Source organism: Festucalex cinctus, chromosome 1, assembly GCF_051991245.1.
Source record: "Festucalex cinctus isolate MCC-2025b chromosome 1, RoL_Fcin_1.0, whole genome shotgun sequence".
Lineage (NCBI taxonomy): Eukaryota > Metazoa > Chordata > Actinopteri > Syngnathiformes > Syngnathidae > Festucalex > Festucalex cinctus.
This window is the reverse complement of record NC_135411.1, coordinates 15231851-15252276: the sequence shown is the minus strand read 5'-3', so window position 1 is coordinate 15252276 and position 20426 is coordinate 15231851. Positions and strand designations below refer to the sequence as shown.

General features: G+C 38.4%; 1 protein-coding gene across 9 annotated transcripts in view; it reads left to right on the top strand.

The window, feature by feature from the left end:
* adgrl2b.1 (adhesion G protein-coupled receptor L2b, tandem duplicate 1) overlaps positions 1–19959 on the top strand; it is a 180868-nt gene extending 160909 nt beyond the window's left edge. For 4 of the 9 annotated variants that reach the window (XM_077518990.1, XM_077518939.1, XM_077518947.1 and 1 more), the window contains 5 exons: positions 593–761; positions 2478–2606; positions 4786–4882; positions 6961–7086; positions 18604–19959. In XM_077518990.1, coding sequence (XP_077375116.1) covers positions 593–761; positions 2478–2606; positions 4786–4882; positions 6961–7086; positions 18604–19412 — 1330 coding nt within the window. In that variant the 3' untranslated portion in view covers positions 19413–19959. Of the gene's footprint in view, positions 1–592; positions 762–2477; positions 2607–4785; positions 4883–6960; positions 7087–16131; positions 16171–18603 lie in introns of all 9 variants that reach the window. The other 5 variants (XM_077518953.1, XM_077518999.1, XM_077518962.1 and 2 more) reach the window with 3 other exon arrangements.
* The last annotated feature ends 467 nt before the right edge of the window (positions 19960–20426 follow it).

Sequence of the window (20426 nt, the reverse complement as noted above, 5' to 3'; positions counted from 1 at the left end):
GGGTTCAAGCGCACACATCGTGGAAGGAAAACCACAAAAGTGATCATCATCACAACAAGCCGGCATGATTGATGTCCCAATTTCTCTCACTTTTCACATTTTCCTTTTTATAGATTTCCTAATCAAAGCTTGTTTAGCTCACATTTGACTCCTCATCCCCAGCTGTCACATCTCATTAACCGCCTCTAATTCGGGCTCTAACTCAAATCAGCCGTGCGTGTACAAAAGTTAAACGGAAGGTTACATCCTGTGCGATTACGAGCGAAAATGCGGTCCTGCGTGCGCGCGCGCGCGCGCAGTCGGCTGTCTTTCTCCATACCGGCTCTCATTTTTCCTGCTAAGGTTTCTCGGAGTGGCGCGCTCTCTCTGGGGGCATCTCACTTGTCGACAGTGTATCCATAAGGAGAAGCAGTCGTCATTGAAACTGACTGCCAAGTGATCGCGTTTCCTCCAGGCTTTTTCCTGGAAGCAGCCGAGGCAAAACATGCTACCTTTGCGGTCTCGTATCGTCATTCATTCTGCGTTCTTCGGCAAGCTTGTTGTTGGCGATAGAAAATCATCTCTTAAAAACGTTTTGTTTTTTTCCTCTCAGGTCATGGGTGTTGGGAGCGTTTGCCCTGCTTTGTCTTTTGGGCCTCACGTGGTCCTTTGGCCTGTTCTTCCTCAACGAGTCCTCCGTTGTGATGGCGTACCTCTTCACCATCTTCAACACCCTTCAAGGAATGTTCATCTTCATCTTCCACTGCCTCCTGCAGAAGAAGGTAAGACTTTGTTGAAAAATAAACGCTCGCTAAGCCACACGGCCAGTGGCAAACGCACGTAGCCCTCTGTCAGATATTTGAGTTTTAGATATACGTATGTATGTATAAAATGTTCCAAGCTACGTTGCAGTTTGGTTATTGTGACTTCACTGTGTCACGGGTTTTAATTTGTGACCATAACTTTTCTAGCTTGGTATTTTGTGGGCTTTCATGCTATAATTCTTTCTTCTCAGTCACACCACTCAAAATAATAATAATAATAATTTTAATAGTTATTATTATTATTTTATTAAAGTGGACGTCAACCTTAAACATTTCTTGACAACAATGTTAAATGTGACCTCAATAGTCGAAACATGACGACGTTCTGATTAATATTACATTTGTGGAATATGAGTTATGAAGCAAAATCCAGCCATTTGGCCACTTGCTGTCGACTGAAGATGACATCAGTCATCGGTATTAAGATTCTGACACCGTTTCACCGACTTCCCCTTTAAGTGTAACAAGTTTTTTGGAGGATGAATTTTTTTATTTTTATTTTTTTGGGGGGGTTGTAATGACTTAAGAGAAATGTAAATCCACCCCCCCCCAAAAAAATAAATAAATAAATAAATAAATAAATCAACCTCTACCTCACATAAATGTACCTCTTGCCGGGATAATTCAAACTAGTATCACCTGCAAAAAATGAGGGAACATTGTTTATATTTTTAAAAACTAGCAGAGACAAATATGTATAAAAGGTACGCATCCGATCACAAAGTCATTTGAATCGGTCTGAAATCAACAAGTACACTTTTGTCTGCAATTTGTGTTGTTTCATTTCCATAACTTACTCTAGATACATTTGGATAAAGCTATGCGGACATTCGCATAGTTGTTTGATTCTGTTGCACCTTATCTGCTCTAGTGATGCTCTTGTAGTTTTTTTTGGGGGGGGGGTTTCATACTAGTTCCAAAACACACCCAGATGAATGGATGAAGGTATGCGTCAAAAATTGGAGGGCAGCTTTCCTCACAATTTTTTATTTATTTTTTTGTTAATATAGTTAAATCTGTTTTAGTTTTTTGGCTTCATTAAAAACAAAAACAAAAAACCTAACCTAGATCAAACTGGATGAAACTCTGTGATTGTTTGGCACAGTGATTTTCGTCCATCAGAAATCAACATGCGCACCTTTGTCTGCCCCAAGTGATGAAAAGGATTAAATTAACTCCAGAAAAGACTGGATACAGCTTTGCCACTGTCCACCCAGTCATTTGAATCAGTGAAAAAATCAACAGGACACCTTAGATTTTATTTTATTTTTGTTTCGTTTGTCAAAACTCAAAAGTATCCCAGATGAATGCATCTTCTGGGTGAATGTGTCCTTGTAGTCATTTTGTAATACATCAAGGCACACCTTTTTCTGCTCCAAGGTAAGCTACAGTATCTACTTGTGTTATCTGTGAAATTATTGATGGATGTGGCCATCAAAGGCAAAGCACATCCTGCACACCCTTCCGACTAAAGTACTTTTTTTTTCTAAATAACAAAATTGGATCATTCTGTATCACCTTGGTTTTCAACATTCCATCTTTTTATACGTGCTCCTCTACATGTGGCATTTAAGGAGCAGTCAGCTGTCGGTGACATCCGATTATAAAAGATTCCGAACATGCACCTTTTTTTGTGGTTTGTTCCGTTCCTGACCTGTCCTTTTTCCTGCGCAGGTCCGCAAAGAGTACAGCAAATGTTTCCGTCAGTCTCAGTGCCGCGGCACCCTGCCGCCCGAGGGCTCCCACGGCTCGGTAAAGACTGCCACCTCTCGTACCACGGCGCGCTACTCTTCTGCTACCCAGGTCGGTAATAGCAACCACAAAAAAAACACACACAAAAATAACATCATTCCCCCCCCCCCCATTGTGAATGCCCACTCTGACGCGTAACCATGCCAACATGGCCTCAAAAGTCGAGTAAAGTTGAGATGGCGCAGCTTGACAAGTCTTTACCGCCGCCGTGTTCATCCACGCGCCCCGCGGCGCTCGCCGGATTGATGGTACCTCAGAGTGAGGCATGTCGACGCCGCGTGAATCAGTCATCTCCGCGGCGTCGGTGCTCTCAAAGGTCTGCATTCAGGCGCGGGGCCTCCGAGCACAAAAGTACTAAAACTGTTCAATAAGACAAAGTGGTAAGGAGATTAAAGAGCGAGTGTGTGGGTTGGGAGAAGAGGAAGAGAGCTTCTTCTGATGCTGCTTCTCGGTCTTCGGGGGATGCTTGGTGTGAGAGGTCCCGGCACGGAATGGGGTGTCAAGGGGGGTGTCTGAGGAGTGGCAGAGACGAGGTTGTGAAGTTTAACACCTGATGCTCACATTTCCGACAATATTGGAGCTTCAGATCCGCAGACCAGCGACTAGTGGGAAAACGCGTACTCGAGGGCTACATATGATTATTTTTTTTTTTTTTTAAATGATAAGTCCATACTTTTACCACTGCATTACACTGTGCGCTTTCACAGACCCAAAACCAAACACATTTTTTATTTACAAAAAGGGAAACTGGGTGCATGGTAGAATAAAAAATGCTAAATTAAGATGTCAACCCCCCAAAAATTCTTGACAATAATGTATTCTATGCAGCTACACTAGTCTAAAGGTATTTTGGTGAATATTTTATTAATTAATGGAATATGAGTTAAGCAGCAAAATCCAGTTTTTTTTTTTGTTTTGTTTTGTTTTTTCAATATCCTGCTGACTACCAGAAAAAAAAATATTGTCCAATCATGTTTATTTTGATATTCCCCAATCTTTGTGACGTAACTGGAATACTGCAAAAGACATTTTTGGAAAAAAAAGTTTTTATTTTTAAGCTATGATGTATGTGTCCACTACAGAGGACATTTTTTAAAACTTAAATGCTAAGCTCAAATACAGTGAAAATAATTCAAACAATACTTTGTGTTCTTAAGAGTCTTATAGAAAACATGCTAACAACATTGAGAGCCTAAATTTGTTCAATAAAAAGTCAACGCCGGGCTCGCGACACGGCACGCAATTTTAATTGAATTGTATTGAATAGAAATAGTGTTAAATATAACACCGCTGTTCTGCCATTCCGGCATTCCCTTACACTTGGGAGTCCTCCCGCTTTGCTAAAGCCTTCCACCAAATATGGAAAGTTAGTAAGTCAGTAAGTGGTTAATATAAACACTGAAACATGGAGATAAATTTTACAGATTGGAGCCGTTACGGAAGTGTGGAACTACCAATGTGGAGTAAACACGTTTGAACTTGTACTAGGTCGTTTGAATGTAATGCAAAGTTGTTCGAACGTGTTGACAAAGTCGTTTGAACATATTGGTAAAATAGTTTGAACATACCTCAGAGTCGTTCGAGCATATTGATGAAGTCGTTTGATCGTTCAAATGACAAGGGCAAAATGGACACAATTGCGAATTTTGAGTTTCACAAACTTTATTGAGTTAAGGCACATATTTTCCATTCGAGAAGTCTCACAGCACACAACCAAACAAAATTGTCACAAAAGGTTTTTATACTGCAATAATGATGCTTTTATCTCAATTTGCTCACAAATTTACTCACTTGGTGTGAGATGTGGGCCGAGTCGACCAGAAAGTTGTTTTTCTGTTGTGTGAATAGCGACAAGTGGAAACGTGTTGGTTGTCCCTTTTGCCATTAGAGCCTTTAATTGTTCTGCTTGTCACAATACATCACTGGAATAGATAGTTACACAGATACATTATTTGGAGTAAATGAATAATCATTTTTAGACCAATTAAGTGAAATTGGATAATTTCCCATGAGGCACTTGAGGTTGCAAATCACTGATTTAACTCAATGTAAAGATTTCTTATGTGAGTTGTTCGCCTGCTAAAAGAGTGCCGCAGAGTGCTAAAATCTTTCAATTATCCATTTTTAGATCAGTCGTGTCACATTTGCAAAGCCAGGTTGAAGACGGTAAGCCACTTAAACGCTGGCGGCGACAGCCTGTTGATCCGCGTCTGTCTCCTTGTGCACGCAGAGCCGCATCAGGCGCATGTGGAACGACACGGTGCGCAAGCAGTCGGAGTCCTCCTTCATCTCGGGAGACATAAACAGCACCGCCACGCTCAACCAGGGTAAGCAAGCCGCCTGACGTTAGTCGCTTTGAGACGGAGCTCGCTGTTTGTCGCTTTAATGGAGGAGGCGGCGGAAAAGATGCAGACTTTAATGCTGGGTTTTTTATTCTCTCTCACTCTTCGCATTAAATGTTCAAAAATAGCACACAATAACATATTACAAAGTCCGACGCTGTTTGCCGCTCGCTCATGCTGGTTTTTGGATCATCTTTTAAAAAAAAAAAAAAAAAGTTGTGATATTTTGGGCCTGACGGGTTGAAATGGCGGCACTGGTGACAAGGGAGGCCTCTCCTCACTCATCCGCAGCCTGCAGAGCTTGTCAGGAGGAAGGAGAGGGGAGGGAAGGGTGAGTCAGGCGGAGGTCAGAGCATGTTTTGGGATGGATCCCGGCAATGCCAAAGCGCCCTGCTGCGCCGCTGCAGATTTGGAACGTAATTAGGAATCTCAAGCTTTTTTTGGTTCATTTTTTTCTATAAAAGCATGCCAGTGCATAGAAAGAGACAGCCTGTCGACCTAAATCTAAATGAGCAAAATGACTCGTTATATTCTTTACACAAACGGCATGCGGCGGGTGATAAGCGCGCCGTGTTTTGTCTTGCGTCTCGAATGAGTGCATTCGTATGTCGGAATTTGTTTCGCGTAAACGCTGCGGATGATCGCGTTGTCAACATTTGTCGCGCTAATATTGTTTGACTGCTTGTTTGGAGAATGTCTCGCACAGGGCAATATCTTTATGCTGCCCGAGTGTGTGATTTATTATTTTTTTGTCAGGGTGCGTCAACTTCAGGGTATTGAAGGGCAGGTGCTGCTTTCAGAGTTTGAAATAGGCCGTTTTATGACATAAATTCAACATGCTAAGCTAACTGGGCCTTATGTTGATTTATGCTAGCATGGATTAGCCTAATGCTAACTTGATTCATTCCTCAGTGTTTTGCATCAAATGTCAATCATTTCACAAGAGACCAGGCGATGTGAGCTCGACAACAATACGTTTCATTTACACTTTGAGAGGGGCTTTTCAACTTTTTTTTTTAAATGTATGAAAGGTGGGATATAAATAAAGTTTGAATGATGTGCAATCAACATAGCTACATGCTAACGGGGGCTTCATTTTGATTTCAGGTTGTTGATCAGGGTGTTTAAGAGAGTGTGTGGCCTGAAAAGTTTTGGAAAGTCTCTTCTAAGTGTAAGCGCAATGTAGCTAGATGCTAATATGGGATTTGTTTGGATTTTTGAGGTGGGAATAGGGATGGTTGTGCTAACTTTGTCGATGCAGAGAAGGAGGTGTTTGGCTTACAAAGTAGGCTAGTAAGACTTTTCCTGACTTTTTCCCTTTTTTCTAGCAGAAGCCTGAAGGTTTTTGTTTTTTTTTGCTAGCTGACTGTTATTTGGAAGTGTTCATAATTCTCTGCACCTTGACTCAGGCCCAAGTTCCAGCTAAAAGGGAAAAAACAAACTTAACTGCAGTACATTTAGTTCTTGGTAATGTCAATGTCACAATGTTTTCGCCACTTGATGAGTGTCTTCACTTCCTCACTGATACCTTTGAACAATGAGATCCCTCTGATATTGTAGTTCTCTTGAGGACCTTGGCTTGTACTCTATGCTAAGACTGCAAAGATGTCAGGGAAAGCCTACGAGAACAGCTGAGCTTGAGTCAGGGTTAATCAGAGACACTTGAAATGTTGGCAGGTGTGTTTTGAGTCCTATTTAAGATGAGTTTCAATGTGATTGGTTATTTATGGAGACAGTCTCATCCCCATTATAAGAGTAATAACACTGACATTTGAATGGGGTGTGTAGACTTTTTATTTCGATTTGGCTCGTTTGTGATCCTGTGGGTACAACATTGTCAGGGTGTTGAAGTGTGCGTGTGAAAGTTCAGAAATAAGTTCATTCCATGTAAAATCAGTCAACGAGCTTTGTGTCTAGCAGATTGTTTGGATTTTTTTTTGTGGTGAGGGGCGTTGTGATGCTGGCGATAGGGGTGCACCAATTTCGTCAGGGTGCTTTCTTTCACTTTTCCCTGACTGCCCATACTGACAGTGCTTTCTCTTCTTCTTCTCCTTCTATTTCAGGCATGACGGGCAACTACCTCCTCACTAACCCCCTCCTTCGCACCCATGACACTAACCCTTATAACAACCTGCTGGCTGAGACGGTGGTGTGCAACACGCCTTCTCCGCCAACCTTTCACTCTCCAGGTGTGCACGTCCTGCCGCCGCCGACTGCCTACGCTTTTTTGATTTGTTTTTAAACATGTTGAGAGATGTTTGGGAGGAAGGTGGAAAGAACTTATTGGAATTAAAGCCAGCGCACTGACCAGTTTCATCTAAAATACAAATATAAAATTACAACATTTAGTCAATTAATTATATAATATGGTTGATTAATTTCTTACATTCATATCGCAGTATTAGGACCACAATGAAAATAAAAAAGCAAACAATAAATCATTATTAGCCCGATATTTATTTATTTATTTATTTTATTTATTTAGACAGTTGTAAGAATCAAGTCTATAATTTTACAAGAAAAAGTTGGAATGTTACAAGAATAAGATCTAAATTTTAGAAGAAGAAATGTCAATAAATAAATAAATTCAGAATTTCCAAGGAGGCAAATATTGCGGGAAAGAAAAATAATTTTAATGTTTAAATGCCAAAAAGTAATACTGTTTTTTTTTTTTTTTGTCTTTTTTAAGAAAAAAAAAAAAGTAATACTGTTAAATATCTGCAAATTCATCAGATTGACCACAATGAAAATTAAAAAAACAAACAATAAATCATGATTAGCCCGATTTTTTTTTTTGATTTTTTTTATTTATTTATTTATTTTTTATCTCTGCTATCAGGCAGGATTTCACACAGGTTACAACTGTTGTAAGAATCAAGTCTATAATTTTCCAAGAAAAAGTTGGAACGTTAAAAGAATAATATCTAAATTTTGGACGAAGAAATTTCAATAAATAATTAAATTCAGAATTTCCAAGGAGACAAATATTGCGGAAGAAAAATAATTGTAACATTTAAATGACAAAAAGTAATATTGTTAAATATCTGTAAATTCATCAGATTGTTTTTAATGTGTAACTAATACCATTTCTTATATTTTTTATTCTTTTAAAATTACATTTTCCATTTTATTTGTGTCTTTACTTTGTAATTTTATGGTTTTAGTTTTGTATTTTCAATTTCCGTTTGTTCCTAATCCACATTCAATCTCGCCCGTGGCACTGAAAAGAAAACATCTTTTTTACCTGTATCAGTCTTTCAGCTTTGACATGCAGAGATTCAAGTAACAATGGAAATATAAGAGATGAAAGCAAAGTCGAGCGGTTGTGCTGGACTAAAGCCCGCCGCTTTTTTTTTTTTTTTTTTTTAAACAAAGCCTTTACCTGCGGGAATAAGGCACTAACAGCTTAGCCCGCCGCTCGTTAGTGGAGCAAAAGAGGAGAGCAAAACGCTGTGAAATCTCGTTTTCTACCATTGGCATTCAAGACCATTGCAATGTCTTCAGCACTCATGCTGAGACAGACCGAGCGAAGTGACATGAGTTTTACATGAGCTAAAAATGTTGTTTGCTATGTGAGGGAGCTTCATAGCATTACAGGGCGCGTGGAAAAAAAAAAAAAAAAAAAGTCCCAAATGCTATGCCAAGTTGCATGCAAAATGCTAATTACAGGTGGCCCTCAGTTGAATTATGTTTTGAAGTTACTCATTTTTTCATTATTTACCATTTTACTGACTTTCATTTAGTTGTTTCACATTAGAGTTTTTCATATGTTTACAATAATTATGACTTTTCTACTGTGTTAGTATACGTTAGTAGCATACTAATCTGTAGATTTAACGGCCTCAAAATCCTGCCAATAGGTGGGTTGCAATCAAGTGATTCCGGCGGCGCGCGGAATTCAAGTGGGGGTCAGGAAGTAGGGAACGCCCATTGAAAATGATGGAAAGCGACTATGCAAAAGCGTTGGCTGACAGGCTCTAAAAATAGTAATATGATCCTTACACTGTGAGGAAAAGAGATTTTTCCGAACTCAAAAGAAGCACTAAAAGACTTCAGTCTTGTTTTTGTTAGGGTGAGTAAATGTCTCTTTTCAACAAATGTACACAAAGGTACCACTGGCATCAGGCTACAAGCTAGCTTGTTAAGTGTTACTTTACCTGCTATTTTCTACGTGTTGCTAGGTTAACCATTCGCAGAGGTCTAACGTATGTTGTGGCCTCGCTGGAAGAAGGACCTCAATTTAAGAACCACTCGTTGTGATAGCTAACGTAGCTAGCATTGCTAAAAACAAAGACACAGCCACCTAGCATGGACACACAAGCTGTAGAACAAACTCTACATAGTATTATCACAGTTAGCTATGTTTCTAATAATATCACACCGACCTGTTGAGTTTTATTCAGCTATGTAAGTAGTTTTTTCATTACTGTATCCTTAACTTTCACAAAGTGATCATTGCTAAAACGAGCATTGTCCAATTTTGCTCCTCCGGATGTCAGACGAAGGTTTTTAATCCAGGTCTGACGTCTTCTTATGGTAATTTTTATTTTTTTTTAATGCACCTTTATGGGTTAATACTTTTTTTCTCGATTAACCGTTTGGTATAGCCATAAACAGCACAAAACTTCGGGATTTTCTCAGTTTTTTTCTTCTGGGGAAGTTACTTCCTGTCCCCCATATGGCGTTGGGCGCTTGTTGTGACGTCACATGAAACTCACCTATGACCTTACAGGAAGTAGAAACTTCAACAGAAACCCAAGCTACCGCAATTGGAATAACACAAGTTAATGGAATTGTGATTTTAATGTCTTACAGCAGGGGTGTCCAAACTTTTTCATTTGAGGACCACATCCAGAAAGTCAGAAGGACATAATGTTATGAAGAGAAATTGTGTTTCGTCCTAAAAATTGTACAAATCATTTATTTGCGCTTTTGCATATTTAGAAAAATGCTACAGTATATAAACCATTTTATTTGTAATATGGCAGTAGGGTTATTATAGTTAATTTGTATTAGTTTTTAGGGTGCTTCTGTTAGTTTTTATTAGTTTTAGTGCTTTAATAAATGCTTAGTTTTTTTTTTGTTTAGTTTTAGTTAGTTTCAATAGTAGTCTTTTTTATTTTTTTTAAATGTGTATTACTTGTGCGCAATATTTAAAAAACTTGCATGGGCGTAACATCATCTTTTGGTGCTTTTCTATTGGCTGCTGCTAGATGACGTCACTTCTGTGTGACATACTTTCGAACGTCATTATTCCAGTTGACATTAAAATAAATCTACAAAAAAATCACAACAAAGACTAAAACGAAGGACATTTTTGCTATAATTATAGTTTTAGTCGGTTTTGTAAACATAAAATGTGATTTCAGTTAGGCTAGTTTTCGTTTTTTAAAAAGCATTTTCGTTTTTATTTTATTTCGTTAACAAAATTGTTTTTTTTTTTATTTTAGTTTTAGTTATTTCGTTAGTTTTAGTTAACTAAAATAACCTTTAATAGCGCCTGTGATTTTCGAGACCCTCCCTTCTTACTTTCATTTTTGTTTTGTTTATTTATTTGAACTGAGTCAAATGCCATTTTTAGCATATGTCACGGGCCACTAAAAAATGGACAGCAGGCCACAAATGGCCCCCGGGCCGTAGTTTGGATACCCCTGTCTTACAATAATGCATTACAGCAAAAAGCCATCAAGCTATTTGTTTATTATGGCGCTTAAGTTTTGGTGATTAAGGTTGCACTTTAGGACAAAAGCCAAGTAAACCTTAGATTGGACGTCTATTGATCATTTTGAATCTAACATGCAGGTTTGATGCAATGCGGGAGAAAGCCGCAGCACCTGGAGAAAACTCATACAAGAACATGAAACATAATTGAATCATTTATTATGACCAACACTCATTATCGAAAACAAAAAGAACGTACGGTCACGTGAAAAAGTGTGAGGTCACTGATTTTTGGTCAGCAGCGAGAAACACTTTGTACCAGTTATCTTTTATTTAGTCGATGTTTACTTGCGTCTGCAGTGACCTAATTCCACGCTGGCGCAGCCGAAGGGTGAAAAAAAAAAAAGCCAATCAAAGGGAAGAAAAGACGTGCGCATGCAGCGCGGGTACACGGTCGTAGCCCTCAGATATTCTCCCCATTTGATGATAAAAGAGAATGAAGAAAAGCAGCAGCAGCATGATGAAAGGCCAACAGTGTAACAAATACAAAGAGTTCAACTTAACAAACTTAACGTTCGTCCACCGTCAGGTCATTCGCTCGCTACGCAATGAAGGCAAAAAGCTACAAAAAAAACAAAACAAAAAAGCAGCATTGGAAATCAAATACATTGTTCAAAACATCATACAAAATATATCACATATCCAGTCGGTGAACCTTCTTTGAACAAAATATTCGTATTTTGACATGCTTATATAGCAGCAGTGTCATTGCTCAAACTGTAGTTGAGCAGCTTCTTCATTGACGTTTAGGAATTTATTTTTACATTAATATATTTAAATTTCATTTCTTTCTTTTTTTATTTGAATGTTTAAAATTTTGGGAGAATTTTCAGAATTGTATTTATTTTTTCAGAATTGTGTAGTGGTAGAATTTGTTTTAGGATTTGTCTGTAGGTTTTTTTTGTTTGTTTTTTTTACAAAAATGTTTTCTTTGTTTGCATATTGAAACGTTTGTACTATAATTGAAATAAGATCAAATCTGGCCAAGGAAATAGGGATGGGTTCCAATACTCGCTATCTGGGAATTGATATCGGTACTCAACAGTACCAATTTTCGGTACTTTTGTACTCTCTCTCTCTGTCTTTTTTTTTTTTTTTTATTTATTTATTTTTTTTTTTTTTTTATTTGTTAAATTTGATTTAGTAGTTTATGGGGTGGTAGTAAATGTTCATCATTGTTTATTTAATAGTAAAATCTGTTTAAAAATCAATATAACAATTACCTAGTTTCAATATATAAAACTTGACACAAAATAAAATAAAATTTCATTCAAATGATCCAGAGAGGAAGTGTAAAAATAAAGGTATAAGTAATAAACATAAGTTAATATTACAAAAAACAAAGTGTGAAGCAAAGTTCTTTACAATGAAGAGTAAATATATAAATGAATAATGATTGATGTTACGTAAAGCCTGCCGCACGATGAGCTCGAAGTTTGAACCCACGTTGGACTCAAATATAAAAAAAATAAAAATTTAAAAAAAGACAGTTGTAAGGGGCGTGACATGAATAAAGAGGGGGTTCAAATTAATCATTTGAATGTACAGTACCTGAATGTAATGCTCGCTACATTTTGACCCCAATGTTTTGCTAATTTAAATATGGTCACCAGTAGTATATACAAATTACAATGTCTGTATACCTTAATGATGGTCTATGATTTTTTTTTTTTTTAATTTTTTTTTTAAGAAATTTTATTTTGACTTTTTTTGTTGTCTTTTACATTAGTTTATGACGGGGAAACCAAGTAATTGTTTAATTCACAAATTGATAATTACTAGTTTTGAAATCAAAAAGCTCATCAGCAAGCTCTGCATAAGCCTGATGATGATCCTGTTGATTGGAATCAGCTTGTGTTAGAAGAGGGAAATCTCCAAACCCTGCAGGACTCGGGCCCCTCGACGCCCACCCCTGCCGTAGACAAACAAACCTACTGCAGCAAATCACCACTTTGATTAGCGTGCCATATGAAGTTTGTTCCGGAGCGAATTTTCAACAACTGTGGCATATTAGATTCCTTCTGGAACAGATTACCACTCAGTGTTCCAAATCATTGCCAAAAACGGCTTTGATTAGGTGGCATATAAAGTTTATTCCGGTGTAAATCACGGTGCACGACTTGTGAGTGTCGTTTGTTCCCTTTTCTAAACTGAAAAGGAACTATAAAAAAAATGTTGGATCAAGCTAAGTGGAAGCCACTGAGATGTATTAGCAACAGATATGTTTGTATTGAGCTCATTGTCACAGTTTCAAACTCACAGTTTTACACTGTCAACAAAACTATTTTAATATTTTTGAACCATTGGCTAGGCACAGTCACAAAATTGCAGTCCGTTTGATCTCAGTTAGCTTATATGTATGTTAGCAGGAAAAAAAAAAAAAAATTGAAAAATGAGATATTTTTTTTCTTATCTTACCTAGTGTACAACTGATATCTCCTTTAAAATGCCTGAAACATTTCTACTATTCTTTAGAACCTTGACAGAAATATTAGCTTAGTTAGCTTCGCACCATTACTGCTAGCATTAGCCCCCGTTTTGTTTGCTAAAGGAAGCGATAGAATGGTAACTGTTGAGTCGCTCGTCAGAATTTGGAATGTAAAATAGTCTATCACAAACCCGCGCTAACGCTGTCATAAAGTCATAAATACAAGCACGTCTTCTTTTGCTGTATTTAATTGAATGACCTACATTGAAATGGAAAGGTTTGATTTATATCAAACATGTCTTGTGTTATCTGTGGCTCCGTCCTGCCTCTAGAGGAACGTTAGCCACATTTACGGCCGTATTTATGAGTCGATCAAGAAGCAATCTAACATATGGAGTGCCGTTTTCCTGGAAGCCCAATGACGGATTCCCAAGTAGGAAAGTCGCGGCGGGAGACGCGAGCTTCTTTTCACATTTGGCCTGCTATAATCGTTACATTTAGCGCCTTGGGGAGTAAAAACAAAAAAAAAAAGAAAAAAAGAGCCACATCGTCATGTCTTATGAGTGTATTAATACGAAGTAATGCTCGGCAGATGTTCCTCCTCGCGCCGTACAAGCATCGCAAACATCTTGGATGGATTTTCCTCTGGATGGATTCCCAGAGTGCAGCTGTCACGGCGTCCACTCGGATTCACTTCCCATCTTTCCCACCGGCAAAGCTCCCACGAGACAATACCTGTCCGTGCATAAACACATGCAAATTTAAAAGATGTCCAGTAATCACCTCACCTCTCTGCTCCTTTTACTATCTTTCGACAAAATCTCTTTCATGTTGGCTAGCTGTCATCGTTTCATATTTGTATTTGATTTATTTCATTTTTTTTTTTTTCCCCGCCGAACTATCCGCCACTAAAATGTCAGCTCGCCGCAAAAACCCTCGCCGCGTCGCCGCCTCATAAAATCCTCTCGTGAAATCAAAGCGCATCAAACGAGAGCGAGCGCATGAAGGTTAGCGCGGGTGTTCGGGAAAACAACAGCGGCAACAAACAAAACACTCAAGCTGCCTTCTCAAGGTCGGAAAAAGTGCTGGAAGGTTTTTTTTTTGGTTTTTTTCTTTGTGTGTCACTTACACGGCTCATTGAACAGTTGTTACATAAAATCAAACTTCCATCATAGCACTTGTCACAAAAGCATAGCTTGTCTGTAACATTGCTTGCATTTTGTTATTTATTGTTGGAATTGAGAAACGTTTATGTTCTATTTAGGGGTGTCAGAATTAGTGCATTCATTTTAAGTTCATTTAAAATTCCTTTAATACCACTAATTTCTTTAATCTGCGATTAATGATCGCAATGCAGCAGACACATCCACGTCAAAATTTAGCAGTAATAAATTTAATAATAATAATAATAATAATAATAATAATAATAATAATAATAATAATAAGCCTGGGGTCAAGTTGTATTTTACAATTTAAAAAATGTGCAGAATTTCACAAGTTACTTCATGTTAAAGATTAGACAGCTCTTAATATGAAAAGAAAAATCACCAACGTCTTACAAATGCAATTGTGCCATCTAGTGGCAGAAAAATGACCTCAACACAAATCAATATCACACTCGTTTTTTACAGTACAGTACATCTTTTGAATTTTAACTAAATTTTATGAATTATTATGAAATTACTGTCACTGACTAAAAGATGCAGCCATATTTCTATTAATTTAACTTTTTTCCCCTTTTATGTAACAATAGTTGTTGTACATTTTATTGTACATTTAGAAGAACTTGATATAAATTTGCGATTAATTGTGGGTTAACTATCGAAGTCATGCGATTAATTACAATTAAATATTTTAATCGCCTGACACCCCTAGTTCTATTAGTTTGGCATTTTATTTTACTGTATAAGAATTATTTGTTAATGACAATGAAATTCATGTACAAAAAATAAATCTTATCATATAAACATTTTTTTTCAATTAGAGCTAGCATCCTGTATCTCTTTTAAAATCAACTTTTTCAAAAATAAATTTCTATGTTTTCTATTATATCGTCGTCATCATGTTCACGATATTAAAATGCAACACATCTGTTAAAAAAGTCAGGTTGATTTCCATTTGTGCAGTTCTAGCACACCTTAGTGGCTAGTTTATTAGTGCAATTTAATTTTCGTTAGGGATGTTTTGGCCCTTTTATGTTAAAAATCTGCACTAATTGTCAGTTAAAGGGGAAAGTAATATGCTTGTGAAGCAAGTCAATATGTGTGTGTGCATTAACAACATAACATAATAATAATAACATAATAATAATAATAATAATAATAACAATAACAACAAGATTTTTTTAAATATACCTCTTTTAAATATCGCCAACCTCCCCACAATATCGTGATAATTATCGTATCATGAGCTTCATATCGTGATAATATCGAATTGTGACGTTTGGATCGTTACATCCCTAGTTCATGATATTCCACCAAAAATAATTATGCCTCTCTTAAATTGAAAAAAAAAAACCCCACCAAAATAAACTAAAGTGGTAAATATTAAGAATACAATTTGTCATAGCAACAGTTATTGTTTTACTATGTCAAAATGATTGGCCAGCACTGTATGCTGTATAAATATGCAGCTGCAAAAGCGTTGAAAATGGATGTTTAAAGTGCTTAAATTTGACTTTGGAAAAGGCGAGTGAACTCCGTGTGTGTGCGCATGTGTGTCTTATAAAAAGCAAGTTAAAAAAAAAAAAAAAAAAATCATGTGTCAGTCAAAAGTAAGGGTTGGGAGGTTGGAATAATTGAAGGTAGCAGACGTGTGCTTGCCGCTGAGCTTTTTCCTTCACCTGCTGAGTTCAGGATTCAGTCGTCCTTGCTTTTGTCCTCCTCCAAAAGTGTCCAACACGCACACACGCCAAATATCCCAACAAAGCGTTCTATTATCTTCTAATGGAAGGACACGAGCCGACTGAATCCTGCGCACGTTCCTCTTTTATGGCCTTTTTTTTTTTTTTTTTTTTTGTCTGATTTGAGTGATTTTGCTGCAATTTTGAAAACTTTGTTTCCCCACTTTTTTTTTCGCACATCAGCTGTGCTTAGGCCAGATAGCCTGAGCAGACACACTTGATGTGAGTGGTGGCGAAGTGAGTCATTGCACCGTTGCCTGCGTGTGCGTGTCGTACCATGTGCGTGTTTATTGTGAAAGGGGGCGCACAAAGGTGGCGGGCCATCTGTGTTTTTTTTTTTTTTTTTTTTTTTTTTTTTAATGGGGGTAATGTTTCATTCATTGTTAATGTTGACCGCGCTTGTGCTTTCCTTTTTCTGTCTTCAGTCCGTCTGGCTGCTTGGTGTGCTGCACTGTTGTTGTTCACATCCGGCCGCTTATGCTTTTACTGTATGATCAGTTTTGTTGCTTCATTTCCTGTCATCTTTCCATCATGGCGCAGATGTTGTTTGGGATCAACTCTTAGGCCGTGTCCACAAATACATGGGTATTTTTATGGAATATTGTTTTTTATGATACATTTTATTTTTTTTGTATTTTTTTTTTATTTGTACTATATTACTTTTTGTATGGGTTAAGTTGTATATTAGTATATTATTCATATGTGTCATTTTTTAAATGTGTCGTTTTTTCACTTTTACTTACACTTTTTGAAATTTTTTGTATATTTTAATATTATATATGCATACTGTATATTATTGTTGCCTATTATGTAGATTTTTGTACCATATTACTATTTAACTTAATTGCTACTTAAAGTATAATATATAATATCAATATATACAATCTAAATTGTACAGTATATTATGAACTATGCTATCTTTTTTTAATATAGTATTATGTATTTTCAATATATTACTATTATGGTCTGTATGTTATTCATTTTGACTCTGATATATTACCATATTTTTTTATTTGAGGATGTTAGATACCAATTTTATTTTTTTTTCCCGAACAATACCAGTACAAGTACTCAACTCTTCAGTAATCAGCGATACCGATACCAAGTACTGATAGCACCTGTACTTTTGATACATAAAATCACCCCCCCCCCCCCCCCCAAAAAAAAAAGAAAACACTGACAGATCATTTTAATGAAAAATCTATATATCCCCATATAGCATTTTCGTTGAAATTGTATTAAATTAATGGCAATTTTCTCTTCTAATTTCTAGTTCATTGTAAAATGACCACAGGAATTCGCGAGTACCGATACTTTGAAATAAGGTTATCGGCCCAATACCGATACTTGATATTGTTATTCACCAATCCCTAATTTTATTTATTCTAACACATTTTTACTATACTACTTCTCAGAGTTGTGCAATTAAAAACAAAACATTTGCAATCCACCTCTGCTACTTACAATTCAATTTTTCCTTATTATTTTATTTATTAAAAATGGTACGGTACTCTGCAAAAGCCCTTGGCCAAGCCTACCTTTGCTGTTCGATTGTTATATATGATTACATGATCACTTTTAGTATATGGATGTATTAATGCTTTTTATTTATTATTTTTGTTCATGAACAAATAACATTTCCAGCAACTTTGTAGTTTGAGCTTCCCTCGGGAATGAATGAATCTAATCGTGTTGATACATAATACACAACAAAGTGATGGATTACTAGTTTTGAAATCAATGATAACAGTTTGTTCGATTATTGCTTGAATTACTGCAAAAAATAAAATGTACTACACATTTTGAAATTTTGTGAACGATTTTAGCAAGGATCATGACAGTTGACAGTTGACACTTGATTTGCTTTTGTGGGCCACTTAAAATGATGTAGCAGGCCACATCTGGCCCCCTGGCCTTGAGTTTGACACCAGTGGCGTAGCTCAAGGAAGACTTCCATGTGATGATTGCTCAACAAGTATTTTTATTTTTGAAGTTTTTGGTCCTTTTCAGGATTTCTTTGTGATTTTCTGTGGTGAGTTCTTTATAGACGAACATGCTGTCTCCTTTTAAAAAAATTTTTTAATGTATACATATACTTTATTTTAACGCATTCACTGCCAGCCCAGTTAAAATTGATCTTTGACGTCTATAGCCGTCATTGGCAGTGAATGAGTTGAAGTGCTTTTCAAAAATACCCCTATATTTGTGGACGTACCATTCGATCGGCTCTAGACCGCAGAGACCTGCGTTAGAGTTAAATCAGGTTTTCGTGTAAGGAAGAAAATAAGCATCCTGAGCAGTATCAAGTCCATGAGGATGTTGCAGTCTAAAAACAGTTGGGTCAAAAAATAACCCAATTATGGGTCAACAATGGACCGACCCTCTACTTGGGTCGATTTGACCCAACTTTGAGTCAAGAAAGGGGTCTTTTAGTGTAAATATTGGTCAGATCCTTTAGTTAGGTCAAAAAATTGGGTCATTTTGTATATAACAACCCAAAAAGTCAAATTGACCCATAAATTGGATCGGTCCATTTTTTATCCATAATTGGGTTACTTTTGACACAACTGTCTTTAGAGTGTGTATTTATGAACTGGGGTTGGGTTATAAGGCAGAAAATCTCGTCTGACGTGGTCCGTCTGTCATTTGTTGCAGGACAGCAGTCTCTGAGCAACAGCAGGGACATCAGCACCATGGACACCCTCCCCCTGAACGGCAACTTCAACAACAGCTACTCCCTGCGAGACGAAGACTATGAAGCCGTCGGCGTGCGGGCCCCACCGCCCGACACGGGTGGCCTCAGCCTGGACGACACCGCCTTTGAGAAGATGATCATATCCGAGATCGTGCACAACAACCTGCGGCCCCGCTCCGCCCACAGAGGCCGCGGCGACGCCCATCGGCAGAGGGATCCGGCGCCAAGGACCACGGAGACGGCCGGAAGCGTCAGCGAGGACGACGCCATCGAAGCGGACCACGTCGAGGCGTCGTCCCCGCAGAGGGGGAACGGGCGAGAGGTCCACGCGCCCCTGGAGTTGCTCCTGCACCCCCACCACAAGGAGGCGCTGGAGGCCCCCCTCCTGCCCCAGAGGACTCACTCCCTGCTCTACAACGGCCAAAAGGCTCCCACGCAGCCAGAGGAGGAGACGGTGACGCCGGGGGAGGACGCGAGCAACAACAACAGAGACTCGCTCTACACCAGCATGCCCAACCTGAGGGACTCGCCCCCCGCTTCGCCGTACCCCCCCGAGGAGGAGGAAGAGGGCGAGCTCTCCCCTTCCACCCGGAGCGACAGCGAGGACGCGTACCATAAAAGCATGCCCGAGCTGGGCGACGCGCCCCCGCTGTCCTACTACCACATGAACCGAGCGCCCGGCGACGGCGGCGTCCCCCCGGTGCCGCCCGCCGCCCAAGAGGGGGACGCCCCCGCTGACGGACAAATGCAGATCATCACCAGCCTCTGAGCTCAAACCCGAGTTTGTCGGTTGATGTCAAATGAGCCGCTGAGCCCCCGGCTCCACGTCCCAGGAAGTTGCGGCGTTGTCGGGGGGCTAAAAGGAATGAATCATTGACGGGGTTTTTTTTGTTTGTTTGTTTGTTTTTTTTGCACACGGCACTCGTTGACACTCAAAAACTTGTTTTTCTGAGGCCTGAATGTGGACTGGGAACACCCTTAGACTGTGTAATGCATCAGGATTGGTCAAATCTTAAACGATTGTTTATGTTACAAATCATGCACATAAAGAAGAAAAAATAGGGGTTTAACAGTTTTGTGCATAATATTGTTTGTGACGTGTGCCGATAATCTCGACACCGAACACCACACGCATATAAAGCTTCTGTTCTGATCCGGAATCCCGTCCAGTCCTCCAAGACGGAAATCTCGCACGATCAGCTGTGAGCTAACAACAGCAATGAAGAAACACGAGCGGATATGTTGCATTGATGTTTCCTGAGTTGAGCGTGTTGTCGAATGGTGATGTTGTCAATAAAGATTTGCGTTGGAAACTGCTTCTTGCCTTCTGGCCAACCCGTTTATACAAAATATGACATCTGGTAGGACTTTTTTTTTTTTTAAGGGGAAGTCAATCCCCCCTTCTTGACAATAATATGTTCTATGCAGCCCCACTACTCTAAATACAGTATTGTGGTTAATATTGCGTAAGTGGACTATGAGTTAAACAGCAAAATCCAGCAGTTTTTATCAATATCAGAAGACGGACATTTTGCCACTTGCTGTCGAGTGAAAATGATATCACAGTTGCTCAGGTATCAGGTAACAACCAATCACAGCTCAGCATCAGAAAACGGGTGAGCTGTGATTGGTCATTTTTTGAGTCCTGGGCAACTGTGATGTCATCTTCAATCGACAGCAAGTGGCAAAATGGCCGCCCCCTGAGATGGATGAAAATGGCTGGATTTTGCTGCGAAACTCATATTCCATAAATGTAATATTAATCAAAATGTTATGTTTAGAC